Genomic DNA, 17,482 nt, shown 5'->3' with positions numbered 1-17,482 from the left:
ACACACACACACACACACACACACACACACACACACACACACACACACACACACACACACACACACACACACACACACACACACACACACACACACACCCTAGCATCAACCGTTATGTTAGATGTGATGTTTACTTGTGGTTGCCTCTGGGTACGACAACTGTCCACTACTGCTAGAAACCGTAGTTGATATTTGTCCAATTTATTTAAAAAACTAAAAATAGAAACCAATATAACAGTTCCAGTGGATGGTGGGTAGAATGTCACCTGACCGCTGAGTGATGACTATACATAGACCTCTGAAGAATAAGTCCCGCCTTCGAGGCTCCTGGTTCCATCGGTCAAATGTCTATGGGAAATAACATGGGTTTTTTGAATGATCGTGCATAACAAACTCTGTAGGTGGCGAAGACGTAATGCTGCTCACGTTTTGAGCTTCACACTTTTTCCATCTAGATTCCACTTGGGGTTTGGATTGTCGTGCCGTTAAAGAAGCAAACAATTATAAATGATAGACCCATTGTTAATACAGCTCATCGATTGTAGTGAAACATGTTGTCCACATGGAAGCAGTGCAGATCAACTCCTGCCGGCAGCTCTGCGAAACCGCGGATCTTCGCACAGCTACACACGCTCTCTACCACCACATCAAGTTAACGTGTCCAGACGGGGGCAGTATAGCGTTTCTGACTCCAATGCTAGGCATCATGAATCAGTGATAAAATCCAGAAACACTATCCTGAGGAGTGTGCGCCATTCAAAATGTATAACTACAGTGTTTAGATTTAGACGGGGGCATTCGTTTTATTGTTGTAGGCCTACTGGCAGGCTGTCGATCAGAAGATTGACAGCCTGCTCGACCAGTCAGTGTTTTGTTGATGCAAACGCCGTAGAGAGGAAACGCGTTGGTCCGTGGCTGGCCAAAGGGGGTGTACTGGTCAAGTTGGTATTTTACTGGTGGTCACTATAATGTGTGTACTACTGGTGGTCACTATAATATGTGTATGGAACTGTCTGGTCTGTGGCAACCCCTCTTCTTGAGTGAACCGCCTCCTCCCCAAACAGGACACGAAATAGCTTGGAAAAGCTAAAAAGGCATTTTTATTCTACCCAAACATAAAGTCCTTTACAAAATAACCAAAAACCTGGGAGGAATCGACAGTCCAATCCCTCCAGGTCGAGTCGAGTCGAGTCGAGTCGAGTCGAGTCGAGTCGAGTCGAGTCGAGTCGAGTCGAGTCGAGTCGAGTCGAGTCAGCCGGGAGGACCGGTCTCTCCGCACCCTTGCCGCAGGCCTGGGAGAGCCCCGAAGGAGTGGAGGAGCAGGCTATTTAAGCCCTGCTTCTCCACCTGCTCCTCAGGTGTTCTGCATCTAGTTAATTGGCCCCGGCTCCAATGCCCTGAATAGTGCCATCTGGGGGTAGACTGCTTCCAGGGGCTCTTGGCCGGATCCGGGTTGCCACAGGTCACTATAATGTGTTCACTACTGTTCACTAATGCGTACTGGTCACTATAATACACAGGGATGCGGATCTTCTCATACTGTACATGCTGACAGAAGTGTGGCGACAAGCAGCTTCTTATACTGTGGGTCACTGTTAATATTGTTCTGCATTATGTATGTATTACAGTTTTTGCCAATTGCTTCAACACTATAGACACATGCTTAGACCAAAGTAACACAACTTGAAGTTTTTGTTACTATACCTTAAACACATGTAACCATATCTTAAACAAAAGCTCTGCTTTGCATTTTAGTTGCAATTGTGCAACACACTTGATCCTTTCGGCAACACACTTGCTCCTGCACACTACACACTATTTCATACATAAGACACTTAGTTCAACAATGAAATCTTAGCGTACCATTGGGAAAACAAATCTATTCACTTACTTACAAAACTGAACACCAATCAGCCAGCTACAAAAAGGCCAAAGGGCAATTGTGCATGTCCTGGGGCAGCGCAGGGGAAATATATCATTGTGTGCCGCCATAAGCCTTTGAGGTTTACTGCATCATCATGCAAAAATAGGTCCCTACAATATATACACATTTGTGTATATTACGTTTTTATATACTACACCATTTTATATTATTAAGACACAATATTTCCTACTAAATTGATCTTATTTTGTATGAGCAATATCTTTTATAGTTTTACATTTTCACAATGCAAGTGCACTATCCTGCCAGTAGGAGGCACAGTAATATTGTGGTTTGCCTGAATCCCCGTGAGATCCTCATAACTAATGAGGATCTGAAAAGACAAATCACGTCTCCCGTGTCAGCATTCTTTTCTCTTTGTTTCAGGTGGGTTATGTGTTTAAAATGTAAAACAAGTTGATGTTAGTGATTGGATAATGTGTAGTGAAATGTTTTAGTAAAGTATGAGTGTTAAAATGAGTACATGTGTAGCTACTAGTAAGGTCCGACGCTCGCCGAGAGATTTGTAATTGCGGCGCCGTTGGAAGTTTTACCGTTAAGCTAGTAGCTTTAAGCTACTAGCTAGTAAGGTCCGACGCTCGCCGAGAGATTTGTAATGACGGCGCCGTTGGAAGTTTTACCGTTAGGCTAGTAGCTTTAAGCTAGTACCAACCACGCTCGTCTCTACCTTTTTGTTTTATTGTAATAACGCCACACGTGGCTCACTTCTTGACGTTTTGTAAAGTATTCAAATGTTTATTGATTGTTGTAAAGCACTTTATAGATACTGTTAAAAACGGGTTAAGAAAAGTTATTTGAAGTTCAGTAATAAGAAAATGTTTGATATAGCCTACAAGGTAGGTTCTGTTAAAAATACTAGTTCAGTAAAACCTATTGGGTTTGAAGAGCATTAAAGATGCACCTTGTACAAACTGTTTATTGTATCAGAGAGATGAAAGAACAACACTGTGAGAAAAGGTGTGTTTTGAATTGAAGAGTATTTTTTGTGTATTTTGGTTTGTTTTAAGAACATGGAAAATATGTCTAATTAGACAACATATGGAGTAATATGATGCTGAGTTTAAAATGCATGGACAATGTGAAGATAAACGGTAACCTTCAGTAAATTGAGAAGTTAAATGAATAAATATAACTAATGAGGATCTGAAAAGACAAGTAACGTCTCCCGTGTCAGCATTCTTTTCTCTTTGTTTCAGTTATCTATAATCTGTCCACGGCGATCCCACCTGGGACCCGTTACAGATTCTTGGGGGCTCGTCCGGGATCGGCGCCACCTTCTGGCCGGACGCTGATCCATCCTAATGACATCTGGGACCAATGACAAACGCAGACGCTGACGTGTGTGGAGGCCTGCTGTGAACGTGAAACGAGTGGAGAACCCTGTCCCAGAACAGAGACTGCATTACCGAACTGTATAACCTATCGTGAGGTAGGAGAGGAGCAACTATGGCTGACAGTGGAAGGAAGCACCTAGTGTGGGACATTAGGAAGAGTCTACTCGCCTTGTCAGGAGAAGAGCTCTACCAACTTACCAAGACCGTGGGTCCAGTGTCGGGCAAAGAACAGTCCGAGCTTGAGGAGGGAGACCAGGAGGGATGTTTCGAATACATCAACGCGTTCATGTACAGTAAGCAGTTGCTTGATTCAGAGGACAGTGGTATGGTTGATTTAATGATTTTGAAAGATGCTGTTGATGATGTGTTGACGCACCGTGGTGCAATGTGCGATGGGTAATGTTGAATCAAATACCATGCAGACTGACGCTTATTCAGTTCGCCCTGCTCACACTGTTGATATTAATGCGACCCAGTCAAACCAAATTGCCACTGAACCTACCACAGGGCTCTAAACTAACATTTTTCACTGGTTGCACTGGTGCACCTAACTTTTTTTCTTAGGTGCACCAGCACAAAAGTTAGGTGCACCCAAATTGTCAACCATATCGCATTCAACACTGCAGTTTTACAGGTTAACGTTTTTTAAATAGCTGTCCATATAGGCAATATTGACTTGTAAATGATGAACTAAGAATCTGGTCAACATAAAGTTCTTTATTTGAATAATTATTGCAGCTTCACTGTGCTGCGATTTAAACTTAAAACATCAGAAGATAAGTGAAATAAAAAGAAAATCTAAATTAAGTGTTTTAAACTGAAACTTCAAACACATCTCATGGCTCCAGGTCTTATGGACTATGGACCTCAATTGCAGTCACATGCCCCTCTGATGGCCAACTAAGGAAGTTTGGCCTTCTTGATCTTTGGCCTTGGCTAAACCAGCTTCCCACACTCTCTCTAGCGTCAAAATCTTCCAGACTTGGTCCCTCTACACTGATTCTTATCAGATCTTCAACTGTGTCTGAATGGAGGGATGCCCTAGTGTCTGATTTGATCCTCTTCTGTGCAGAGAATCCTCTTTCACAAACTGCAGCTGAGACAGGGAGGACCAGCATAATGTGTACAAGATGCAGGATGTTCTGGAAAAAAATACATTCAAGAGATTTATTTAAGCGATGTGTGTTGGATAGCAAAACTGACACAATCTTAAGAAAGAACATTAACAAAAACTGACCTTGTACTGTGAGCAATAGGGCTCTCTGGTCAACATGAGCTCCCAAAGGCTGAGGTAGGTCTTGTCTTTGAATATCCTTGCAATTAATAGCTTTAAGCCCACAAACTCTTCTTTTGCAAGGTCAGTGTTTACACCATTTCTGAAAATGATGTGGATTACACAGCTAATCAGTGTTCACGTACCAAAATATACGTACTGAAATTTCGTTGTACCTGTTAGAAGGACAATAAAGATATTCTATTCTACATGAACAAAATATCTACAACCACCAGCACACATAATATTGTAGTAATCCACCAGCTACCTTCTCAGAACTGTGGAGAAGTGATCCAAGAGAAATGCAAGGTCATCAGCACCATGGTCTACTAAGTTTTCTTGGTTCTCTGGCCAGCTATCGTGATTGAAAATGTTGAAACATTTGACAGCCTTGGCTGTGTCAGACCCAGAAGCACTCTCCCCTATTGTAAGAACAAATACATTTTAGTTAATGAGTAACAATATTTCTCATCTACATGTGTTTATAAGACAGGTGACTACACTTACCTAGGAGGCTACTGAATCTTGCTTTCAGATGTTTTACAGTGGATATGATCGTTACATCCATTACTTTTTCAAGTTTAGTGCCACCAACACTATCTCCTGCCAGCTCTGATGCCTGTCCTTTGAGTGTTATTGTCTGTGTGTTGCATAAACCATAAATAGAGATTGTGAGTTAGATATTAGAAATATTTGTACTAATAGACTGTTCTCTGTTTAAATGGGAGACAGAACCACATACCCGGAATTTGTAGATTGCCATTTCACCCTTTTCTTGCTGCCTCCTCCTCTGCAGCCTCAGGTCAGCCAGGAACTCTGACAGTCTTCCCCCAGGCTTGGGTCTCACAGCCATTGCCTCTGTGGTCACCAGCAGTTTTTCAAGGCCACAAACTGCCTGTTTAGATATTTCAGTGCAGTATTATTAACACAGCTGAAGATGACCACAAACACAATTCAAATTTGCAGATTTCCCTTACCTGTGGTAAGATGATGTCATTCCTCTGAAGCAGGAGGCTAAACTTACTAATGCCACTGAACATGTCTGCAATAACATGGCAAAAGGCCACAAAGGTAGCATCCTCCATTGATTTCTTAACCTGTACCATACAACAATAAAAATTAGTCACATAGAACATTGATGAACTAAATTCCTAAAAATACATCAATAACAAGTGGCTCTAATGAAAGGAATATCCTGAAAGAATGCACTGGCCTTTGTAGCTCGGCCTGCAATGTCTGCATTGGCAGAGGAGCTTGCCAAATGGTCCATATGGTAGTACACAGCAGTGAACTGTTTAAGAAAGGTCTCCAAGGCCCTTGAAACATGTGGGAGCCACCTTGTCCCCTTCACCCCACTGGGCATCAGCACATTTACCCCCAAGTCAGCCCCAATGACCCTGAGCTCTCTCATTGATTTTGGGCTGAAATGGTAAGTCTTCCAAATTAAATGTAGAAGGTCGTACAATTGCCCCATCATTTGATTGTCCCTCTGCACTGACAGCATTGCCAATTCCAATCTGAAAAGATAGTCACATTTTAAATATAGATATATCCGCTCTATAAAAGAAAATAACAGTGACTTAAGGGTTTCAGTCATACCTTATCTCCTAGTCTTACCTGTGAGGCATGCAGTGGAAAGGCACAATGTGATCACCTGCCTCTTGCTGCAAAAGGGCTATGACACCCCCTTTGCTGCCCAAATTAACAGCAGCACCATCAGCACCCAGAGCAATAATTTTCTCCAGCCAGTTACTGCACTGTCCCCAAGAGCAGCAAATGCTTTCTTTGAGGCAGCATAAATTCCTAGTTAAACAAATAAAAAAAAGAATACAATTTATTTCCCAGATCAAGAGTTTATAATGCAATCTACTTTTTAATTTTCATTTCATTATAAATATATATTTTTAAATTTTCAGTAATTACAATATAACATATGCAGAACTGAAACGGTAGGCATATGGCTTAGGCTAAATTACATTTACCTTGGGCATGGGCATGCTGGACCTCGATGTGTCCAATCAGTATATTCACCGGTCCTCCTCTCTGCAAGATACGACCATACACAATGACGCATTCCTTTTTGGCGATGTCTGTGTCTCCGTCGATCAGGAATGCCATGTATGCACTGTTCGCAATTTGCACCGATGTCTTTTTTTTCAGAGTATCTGCGATGACTCCAATAAATTGGGCGCACATGACATCATTGCTGTAGGTCGGGTTTACGTTCAAGCCATTTTTCTTGTGAAGAATTATTTCGGACTTGAATTTAGTGAAGGGAAGTTCTTCTTTTGCAATATTGTAGGCAATGTTAAATTTGATCATCATCTCGGCCTCATCTGATGTTCTGTTTGCTGCTTCCTGCCGCTGAAAGGCAGCGGGGAGAGGGGACACTGGCAGTGCATTTATCGCAGCATGTAATGTGTTTCATGGATGCATTGTGCTTTTTCAGAGTTTCAATACGAAATGTATTGGAACCAGTCACAAAAGCACTATTGCCGGCCATGGTCTTCCCACACTCTTTACAGTAAATGCAGTGCATCTCGTTCCCGGTTTTATCGTATCTTAGCCAGGGAAACTGGTCAAGCCACTCTCTTCTAAATGCATACACTTTCCTCCTTTTAATTTCGGCGGGCTGTGGCTCGGAGTTGATCGTGTGCGGCTCATTAGCCGATGCCGTCTCCTGATTAGGGCCTGACATAACCTGGGAAGTTGAAGGGAGATCCGTGTCAGAGCATTCGTTCGGATCAGGCCTTAACTTATTAACTTTTTTAACGAAAAAGCTTTCAATCGTTCTTTTCATCTTGATCTTGTCATCCACTCCACATTAAGGTGACCAGATTTCTGAAATGAAAATCGGGGACATTTTCAATGCGGCGCCGTGAAAAATCATGAAATATTATCATAAATAAATATCGTAAATATCAAAGATGTAAATAATAATAATTACCAAGTCAAAACATATGAGTATATTAATATTATACATGACTGAGAGGATCAGCTAATCAGATGGTCTGCATTTATAACTAGGCTACTACAGTCATTAGTTACCCACACAGCCCGACACAAAATACAGAACTATCAACCATTGATTTATTATTAATTAATTTATTATTTTTAACAGAGTCGAGTCATGTTCCTATGCCCACAGGAAAATCATATGTTAGGCTACCAAAGCAGTCTTCCACCTAAATTCAATAAATAAATTAATATATACACAACATACCATTTATGACCGCTGATCTTCTTTTCTTTCCTTTTTGCCGCCTCTAGATTTTTGTCGTTGACGCTGCTGCATCTGGTCGTACGTCCTGATAACGTCTGTACGTCATACGACGTCTTCTCTGGCGATGCTTTAAATGGCTACCGCAATAACTGGTTTTTGTGTCTGCGCGCATATGTCCCTCATTCAGTGCCAAAATCTGGGACATTTTCGGGGACAGCTTTGACCGGGGACAGGTCACCCAAAACGGGGACGTCTGGTCACCAGGCGCGTCGTTAGACCTGGGCATTCGAGGCTATAGCCCCGGATCTTTTGGGAATAGCCCCGGTTCGCTGTGCCGTAAAAAAACCAACATAATGCTGAAAATAGCCCCGTAGAGTTTACTTCTTTGTGATTGAATTACCAGCAGCCACAGATGCAACATTGTAGCGAGTGAAACCTTAAAATTCTGCCGTGTCCAATCCATGCATCGGCAGATTTAGAATAATTTGTTGCAAAATGTTGCAAATTCAACGTCGATATTCTTTCTTCTCTATGCATAGCGCATCTCGTCGATATTGCTGTTTCTTGCTGCTAGCCTTTTAGTGAGATCAGAGTGTTGAGAAGGACAGTACCAAAATATCTTTGGTAAGATGGATATAAGAAGAGAGACCCGCAGTAAATTCAACCCAGTCCACTTGACATCGGGTAGGTGCATGACAGTGGTACCGTAAAACGTCAATAGCCCGGGCTATTATTTGTTTTCTATCACTGAACTTTCGAACAAAACTCTTGCTCAGCAACGATGGGAAATAGCCTACTATCAAATGCATCATTTAAACCAGTATGAATATTACCGTAGCGGCCTATATGTTTACCAGGCAATTGAATAACGCCTGCACACACACACACAGGCACGCACGCACGCACACGCAGAGTAGTAATCGGGAGAGTTGGGAGAATTCCCTGTGGCCCGTTAGCGTTTCGGGCGGCGCCGGCTCAACGTCGCAACCAATTCGGTTTTGTCTAGAGGGAAGTAACTGAGCGCCCCCTCCCGAAGTGGTACAGCCCAGGTCGGCCTTGAACTGCGATTGGTCAGAAAGACGTAACAGCTAATGACAACATTGAACTCTCATGCAGGCTCGAACAGAGTGACACACAAATTCTCTCACACACACACACACACACACACACACACACACACACACACACACACACACACACACACACACACACACACACACACACACACATCCGTATCCAGCTTATTCCCTGCTTAAATCAACCAGGCTACTATGCGGCGAGCTGGGGCTCTCATGTTATCCCCTGCGTTTTTTTCTTTTTGAACAGCTGGTTGCCCCGGTGCGACCTCAGATTTTTTTTGGTCGCACCATTGAGAAATTAGGTTTAGAGCCCTGTACCATAGGTGACACTCCTAAACAGATAACTCCAGCTGTTGTCAGCTCTAGTCCCGCCACAACTGTCTCATTCAGCTCTGCGTTGCCTAGCCAAAGTACTGATAGGCTTAGCGCTAGTACAGTGACTTTTGTCCCAACTTCAGGCGTATCTAGTGCTACAATGCTAAACACATCTGACACATCCAACGCTGAGTTGTTAAAAGTGTTGGCTAGCTATGAAGACCTTAGCAAGAAGCTAATACAGTGCATCCCAGTAAATGCTACACACTCACAAGGGGACTTGCAACCGACCTCACTCTCATTCAGCAAGCCTGAAAGTGAACCGCCAAACAGTAACCCGTCTGCTGAATCTGTCACTCAGCCAGGCCGTGAGGGGATGATCTCCATGAGAGAACTTTCCTTCCTTCAAAGAAGTGAGTTTAAAGTGCAAGGCGGACAAATTGGCGACCAATCAGCAGACATCAGTTACAATAATGTCTGCAAACAGATTGAAGAAGGAATCAAGGCACGTTTCACTGAGGCAGAAATAGTCCGTGGTGTGTTAAGAATAATCAAACCTGGAATTTTCAAAGATATGCTAATAAGCAAGGATGACATAACACTGACTGAACTTAAGGTGTTCCTCCAGACCCACCTAAGAGAAAAAAACAGCACAGAGTTATTCCAAGAGTTGATGTGCGCAAAACAGGATGAAAATGAAACACCACAACAATTCCTTTACCGTGTGATGGGCTTGAAACAGCGTATCCTATTCACATCTAAACTGTCAGACACAGGAATAAAATACTCTGCAGCTACAGTACAAGATGTTTTCCTGCATACAGTGTACCAAGGATTTGGAAACAAACACACCGACATACGCCGAGAACTAAAACCTCTCCTTTCAAACAGTGACGTCAGTGACGAGACAATATTACGCCATGTAATGCAAATCCAAAGTGAGGAAAGCGACAAACTGCAACAAATGTACACAGCGCACAGCTTGAACTTAACGCAGTTAAGGGGTATAGCAATAAACAAGAGAGTGCAGACCACAAAACAAGGTCGGATCCATTTAAAGAACTTGCCGCTAAAGTAGATGCACTTACAAAAATGGTTGAGGTCATGCAACAACAAACCCAACCACAACCATTCTACAGTGAGCACCGTTTCAACCAAAATAAGGCTCAATCCAGGCGTGGAAAGCCCTTTGGTTGCCCGAAATGTGTTGAACAAAACCGTCAAGACTGTCAACCTTGTTTCATTTGTGAGGAGGAAGGACATCGGGCAGCTGGCTGTCTAAAGCGACAAAATAAACAGGGAAACTTCAACCGGCCTCTGTAGAGGGACATCCAGTGACCGGATCTGAAAGACAGTCCCAATCTAAATGTTCAACAAAGGCTAATTGTGACAATCATACCAGCTTTAACTCATCCGCTGCAACAACAGTCAGCAGACCAAATAACTGTAAACAAACAACTCAGCCTTCTCCTAAGCCACCACTTACAGCAAGAGGAGCTGTTGCCAACCTAATTGGAAGAAAAGCCTTTGTCCAATGTAATCTCAACGGGTTAGCAGTCACCTCATTGCTAGACACAGGGGCACAAGTTAGCATGATAAACCGTGCCTGGAAAGACCAATACCTGCCTGACCTTGATATTCACCCAGTGTCTGAAATAATTGAAGAAATAGAGGAACTAAAAGTCTTTGCTGTTGATGGAGATCTCGTGCCATTTGATGGATGGGTAGCCATAAAGATAAATCTACCAGGAAATGAAGACCCCAGTCTTTCCATCAGTGTCCCATTCCTTGTCAGTACCTTACCCCTGGAGAGACCACTGCTTGGTTTTAATGTTTTAGAACAGCTCATCTCCAGCCAACCAGAACGGTTGGTGCCTGTCCTTGTTAATCTGCTTTGTAATGCTATCTCTGTCCCCAGGGAAAAAGCTGAAGCTATTGTGAGCTTTATTCAGACAGCAAGGCCAGTCATGCAACAGGGACGTCCGCGGACAGGTGCCCAGGATATTGTCATCCCAGCTGGTAGTGTGTCGTGGTTAAAGTGCCGGCTTCCACCAAACATGGATGCTCATGACAGCATGGTTTTGTTTGAAGCAGAAGAAAATAGTGTACCGTTAGAGCAGTTGGACGTGGGGCCAGGGTTGTTTGACATTAAAAACACTGTAAAACCGTATGTCACCATACCAGTTGGTAATAATACCAATCATGACATTACCTTACCCCGAAAGACAGCTTTAGGAACCCTGCAACATGTTGAAAAAGTTGTGGAGGGTGACGTCCCCGCCAAAACACAGTCCGCAGTGACAGTCAGTGAGGTCTCCACCACTTAAACCAGTGACCGAGCTCCAACCTTATGGCACCCACTTGTAAGTCTCGACCACTTGGATGAGAAACAACAGGAAGCTGTTAAAAAGATGTTGTATGAGCAGTCCCGTGCTTTCGCAAGAGATGGAAATTACATCGGCTGCATTCCAAACCTACAAATGGTGATAAACTTGAAAGACGATATCCCTGTACAAAGATCGTACACCTCCATCCCAAAACCGCTCTTCAAAGAGGTAAAGGAATATATCCAAGACCTCATACTAAAGGGATGGATAGTGAAGTCTAAGTCTCCCTATTCTGCACCTGTCGTATGTGTGCGGAAGAAGGATGGCACACTGCGCCTGTGCATAGACTATCGTCTGTTAAATCAAAAGACAGTCCCTGACAGGCATCCACTGCCTCGGATTCAGGACTTGACAGACACTTTGGGAGGGTACTCATGGTTCAGCATCCTCGACCAAGGCAAAGCGTACCACCAAGGTTTTGTGGCAGAGGGTTCACGACATCTCACGGCCTTCATCACCCCCTGGGGATTACATGAATGGGTAAGAATCCCATTTGGACTATCTAATGCACCTGCTGCTTTCCAGAGAAGCATGGAGGAGATGTTGAGTTCCCTGAGGGATGAACTTGCATTCCCTACCTGGACGACATACTGTGTTATGCAAAGTCCTTCAGTGATCACGTGGAGGTGTGTCGTAAGGTTCTCCAAGCTCTGCAGCACCATGGGGTGAAGCTTCGACCGGAGAAATGTGAGGTATTCAAGCGAGAAGTTCGATATGTTGGGCGCATGGTGTCAGCCGAGGGTGTTCGAGTTGACCCTAAAGACTTTGAGGCTGTGCTGGCTTTGAAAACCAAAACCCCACAAACAGTCGGCGACATCAGACAGGTTCTTGGCTTCCTTAGCTACTACCGATCCTACATACAGGACTTCGCCAAGATAGCCAAACCACTATATGAGCTGCTCCAAGGGAAGTCCCCCATGCCAAAACACCCCCCCCGGCACTGTAAGTCCAAGGGTCCTCAATTACCCTCCAGGACGCCTATAGAATGGACTGCAGATCACCAAAGTACACTAGAAGAGCTCATCAACCTGCTAACGCATCCCCCAGTTCTAGCATATCCAAACTTTGAGGAGCCATTCGTTCTGCATACTGATGCGTCAGAGAAAGGGCTTGGCGCAATCCTCTACCAGCAGCAAGATGGGAAACTGCGAGTCATTGGATATGGATCTAGAACATTGACACCTGCGGAGAGAAACTACAACCTCCACAGCGGAAAACTTGAGTTCCTTGCTCTAAAGTGGGCAGTGTGCGAGAAGTTTAGAGATTATCTCTTCTATGCTCCACACTTTACCATCTACACTGATAACAACCCACTGACCTATGTAATGAGCACTGCAAAACTCAATGCAGTTGGACATCGCTGGGTTGGAGAATTATCAGATTTCCGCTTCAACATCAAATACAGGCCTGGGAAGATCAATATTGATGCTGACACACTCTCCCGCATCCCGCTGGATATGAACAGTTATGTGGAGACATGTACTGAGGAGCTGTCACAGGAAGTGTTACATGCAACCTGGGACGGTAGTCAAGCAGCAAAGAGAAAAGAAGTGGCCTGGCTAGCTGCTCTCTACGCCTCATCTCTCGATGTAATCCCACAGCCTCGTATGACCCTACCTGAAATCAGTCATGATGAGCTTGCAAAAGCGCAAAGAGAAGACCCGGCAATAGGGGAAGTAATAAGGCTAAAAGAGACGAATGCTGTTCTTACTGATGCAACACGGAAGTCTGTTAGGGGGCTCACTCGAAAGATCCTTCATGAGTGGAATCAACTACACCTTGAAGATGAAATCCTATACCGACGGACAACGGAAAGAAAACAGTTAGTTCTGTCAAGTACCAACCTGTTGCTCTGAAACACCTCCATGATAACATGGGACATGTGGGTACAGAACGAGTGCTTCAACTCGCCAGAGAAAGGTTTTACTGGCCTTATATGAAAAGGTGCATAGAGGACTATGTGACAAAGAAATGCAGTTGTATAAAACAGAAGAAGCCCACAACGCATGTGCGCGCACCAATGGGTGGCATAACATCTAACTCGCCCCTTGACCTTGTCTGCATAGATTTTCTGCATCTAGAGAAGAGCAAGGGAGGCTACGAGTACATTTTAGTTGTCATCGACCATTTTACTCGGTTCGCTCAAGCCTACCTAACCAAAAATAAATCTGGACAAACCGCAGCGAATCTATAATGATTATGTACCTCGTTTTGGATACCCAAATAAACTCCACCACGACCAAGGGCGTGAGTTCGAAAATGTACTCTTCAGAACACTTGGACGGCTGTCAGGTGTCGGTCATTCTCGAACATCCCCGTACCACCCCCAATGTAACCCAGTGGAGCGTTTCAACCGAACGCTGCTGCAAATGTTAAGAACCCTGGAAGAAAAGGAAAAGGATAAATGGAAAGAACATCTTCCACTGATTGTACATGCGTATAACTGTACGCGCCACGAGTCAACTGGGCACTCACCCCATTACTTACTCTATGGACAGCACCCTCGCCTCCCTGTGGATCTCTTGTTTGGATTACTTGAGGAGACAGACCCGGTAACACACACAGGATATGCGGCGAAATGGTCAAAAAGGATGAAAGAGGCATACCAAATTGCAACCAAAAACAGCCTAGCCTCTAGTGCTAAGGGCAAGTCCTATTATGATCAAAAGGTGAGAGGCGTAGTTCTAAAACCAGGAGACAGAGTGCTAGTTCGGAACTTAAGAGAGCGAGGAAGGCCTGGAAAATTGCGCTCGTACTGGGAGAAGAGGATATATGTGGTAAAAGAGCAGGTCTCAGACAATCCAGTGTATATCATTCAACCAGAAGGAGACTACAAAGGAAAAACCAGAACCTTACACAGAAATCTGCTACTGCTAGTCAATGACTTACCGGTTGAATCAACACCACAGTCAGCCAACGCAGTTGCAAAACCACCACAAAGGCAAAATAAGTCTCAGCTGAGAGCAAGCGCTACAACAGACCTGGCTCAAAGTGAGGAGACATCAGACTCCGATGATGAATGGACAGGAGGTAACTGGCTGAGGACGCCTGTAAACAGGATGGGACAAAGCCAAGAACCATCGTCATCTGCAAAGGCCGCAGTTCAGACTCCTAGTAAACCTGCCATAACCCACAGAGAACATGCAAATACATTACCTGAAAGAGGGGATGAACAATACATACCTGAAATAGAGGACTTACAAAACATTCCTGAAAGAGAGGATGATCAAAACGATCCTGAAAGAGATGTGATGTTGATGGGAGATAGAACACAGACAAATGAACTATCGGACGCTGAAAACATGCCAGAGCATGAGGAAGGCGAACAAGATGGATACCCTCAACAAAGACAGGAAGAGAGGCTTATTCCCCCCCTTGTGGTGTCTAGTCCTGCAAGAGATGTATACAGAGAAGTCGGCCAGAGAGAGGAGACCAAGACAGTTATTTACATATGATACACTTGGCCAACCCTCTCTACATGCTTACATAGACACAGTCTTCACTTGCACTACACCATCCCACATACCTTCTCTTAGTATGCCACACTACATCCGACCATTGTTCTCATCTTTGCCCTACACATCACCTATGTACATGCCATACACATATTACATGCCATACACCACACCTGTTTACCAATGGGGAAATATAAGTTTTTGAGGTGTTGTAAATGTCAGGGGCCCTTTTTATTTTGTCGGGGAGTGTGTGATGCCCACTAATGTGTGCCCACATTTGTGTATATTACGTTTTTATATACTACACCATTTTATATTATTAAGACACAATATTTCCTACTAAATTGATCTTATTTTGTATGAGCAATATCTTTTATAGTTTTACATTTTCACAATGCAAGTGCACTATCCTGCCAGTAGGAGGCACAGTAATATTGTGGTTTGCCTGAATCCCCGTGAGATCCTCATAACTAATGAGGATCTGAAAAGACAAGTCACGTCTCCCGTGTCAGCTTTCTTTTCTCTTTGTTTCAGGTGGGTTATGTGTTTAAAATGTAAAACAAGTTGATGTTAGTGATTGGATAATGTGTAGTGAAATGTTTTAGTAAAGTATGAGTGTTAAAATGAGTACATGTGTAGCTAGTAAGGTCCGACGCTCGCCGAGAGATTTGTAATTGCGGCGCCGTTGGAAGTTTTACCGTTAAGCTAGTAGCTTTAAGCTACTAGCTAGTAAGGTCCGACGCTCGCCGAGAGATTTGTAATGACGGCGCCGTTGGAAGTTTTACCGTTAGGCTAGTAGCTTTAAGCTAGTACCAACCACGCTCGTCTCTACCTTTTTGTTTTATTGTAATAACGCCACACGTGGCTCACTTCTTGACGTTTTGTAAAGTATTCAAATGTTTATTGATTGTTGTAAAGCACTTTATAGATACTGTTAAAAACGGGTTAAGAAAAGTTATTTGAAGTTCAGTAATAAGAAAATGTTTGATATAGCCTACAAGGTAGGTTCTGTTAAAAATACTAGTTCAGTAAAACCTATTGGGTTTGAAGAGCATTAAAGATGCACCTTGTACAAACTGTTTATTGTATCAGAGAGATGAAAGAACAACACTGTGAGAAAAGGTGTGTTTTGAATTGAAGAGTATTTTTTGTGTATTTTGGTTTGTTTTAAGAACATGGAAAATATGTCTAATTAGACAACATATGGAGTAATATGATGCTGAGTTTAAAATGCATGGACAATGTGAAGATAAACGGTAACCTTCAGTAAATTGAGAAGTTAAATGAATAAATATAACTAATGAGGATCTGAAAAGACAAGTCACGTCACCCGTGTCAGCATTCTTTTCTCTTTGTTTCAGTTATCTATAATCTGTCCACGGCGATCCCACCTGGGACCCGTTACACTAACAAATCATCACATTTCTAGATGCACTTCATGATGCTGCTGAACAGGACAGTTCAGAGCAGCCCAGGTTTGTTGTTGTCTGGGATAATATTTGTTCCATCAGGCTGTTTTGGTCCGGAACTGGTTCACAAACCATAAACAATTTGAAGTCGTATACTTGCCCCCTTACTCGCCATTTCTAAACCCTATAGAAGATTTTTTTGTCTTGGAAACGGCGCGTAAATGACCGCCAACCACATGCTCGCATGCCTCTTCTGCAGGCAGTGGAACAGGCCTGCGGAGATATTGAGGTAAGGTCAATCCATGGATGGATTTGGGAGACAAGGCGGGGATCCATAAGCCCACCCACCCAGAATTGCTGTGTTTTTCTGTATTAACATAGTGTATCATGATGCTGCTGAACAGGACGGATCAGAGCAGCCCAGGTTTGTTGTCGTCTGGGATAATCTTATTTTCCATAGGGCTGTTTTGGTCCGGAACTGGTACACCAATCATAAACAATTTGAAGTCGTAAACTCGCCGTTTCTAAAACCTATTGAAGGTTTTTTTTTTGGCTCAAAGATGGCGTGCTTATGACCGCCAACCACATGCCCGCATGCCTCTTCTGCAGGCAATGGAACATGCAGAGACATTGAGGTAAGGTCAATCCATGGATGGATTCGGCACACAAGGCGAGGATCCATAAGCCCACCCACCCACAATTGCCTTGTTTTCCTGTGTTTACAGTACAGTACTGTACAGTTTACAGTCATGTATTTTTGGTTTATTTTTGCTTAAACTGAATTTACTGCACTGTAAAGAACAGTACTGCAATGTACAGTATTGATTATTTGATTTTTTGGTTGTGAAAATGCGCCTTCAGAGGAACTGAATAAAAACAGTGAATATGGAAGACTGCAACGTTTTACATAAAGTAGACTAGTGTGCTGCTGCTGATCTGAAAGTGTATTAATATGATACAATTTGACATAGATGTGAATGGTATATTTCTCAGTGTTGTGTCATATTTGCTTGTGTGTTGAGTTCTGACACAATGAGCCAAGTTTTGCAAAACGTGTTCAAGCAA

At 43.3% G+C, this 17,482-nt stretch overlaps 1 protein-coding gene across 1 annotated transcript; it reads right to left on the bottom strand.

The window, feature by feature from the left end:
- Window positions 1-1,251: 1,251 nt before the first annotated feature.
- On the bottom strand, window positions 1,252-5,516 carry LOC115545037 (uncharacterized). The gene is made up of 6 exons (XM_030357761.1): window positions 5,292-5,516; window positions 5,057-5,189; window positions 4,818-4,971; window positions 4,514-4,652; window positions 3,169-3,240; window positions 1,252-1,548 (listed from the first exon to the last, which is right to left on the bottom strand). The coding sequence occupies exons 1-6, from the start codon at window positions 5,400-5,402 to the stop codon at window positions 1,252-1,254; spliced, it is 906 nt and encodes a 301-aa protein (XP_030213621.1). The 5' UTR covers window positions 5,403-5,516.
- Window positions 5,517-17,482: the final 11,966 nt, after the last annotated feature.

This window comes from Gadus morhua, chromosome 6 (genome assembly GCF_902167405.1).
Source record: "Gadus morhua chromosome 6, gadMor3.0, whole genome shotgun sequence".
Classification (NCBI taxonomy): Eukaryota; Metazoa; Chordata; class Actinopteri; order Gadiformes; family Gadidae; genus Gadus; species Gadus morhua.
This window is presented reverse-complemented; position numbering and strand designations above follow the sequence as displayed.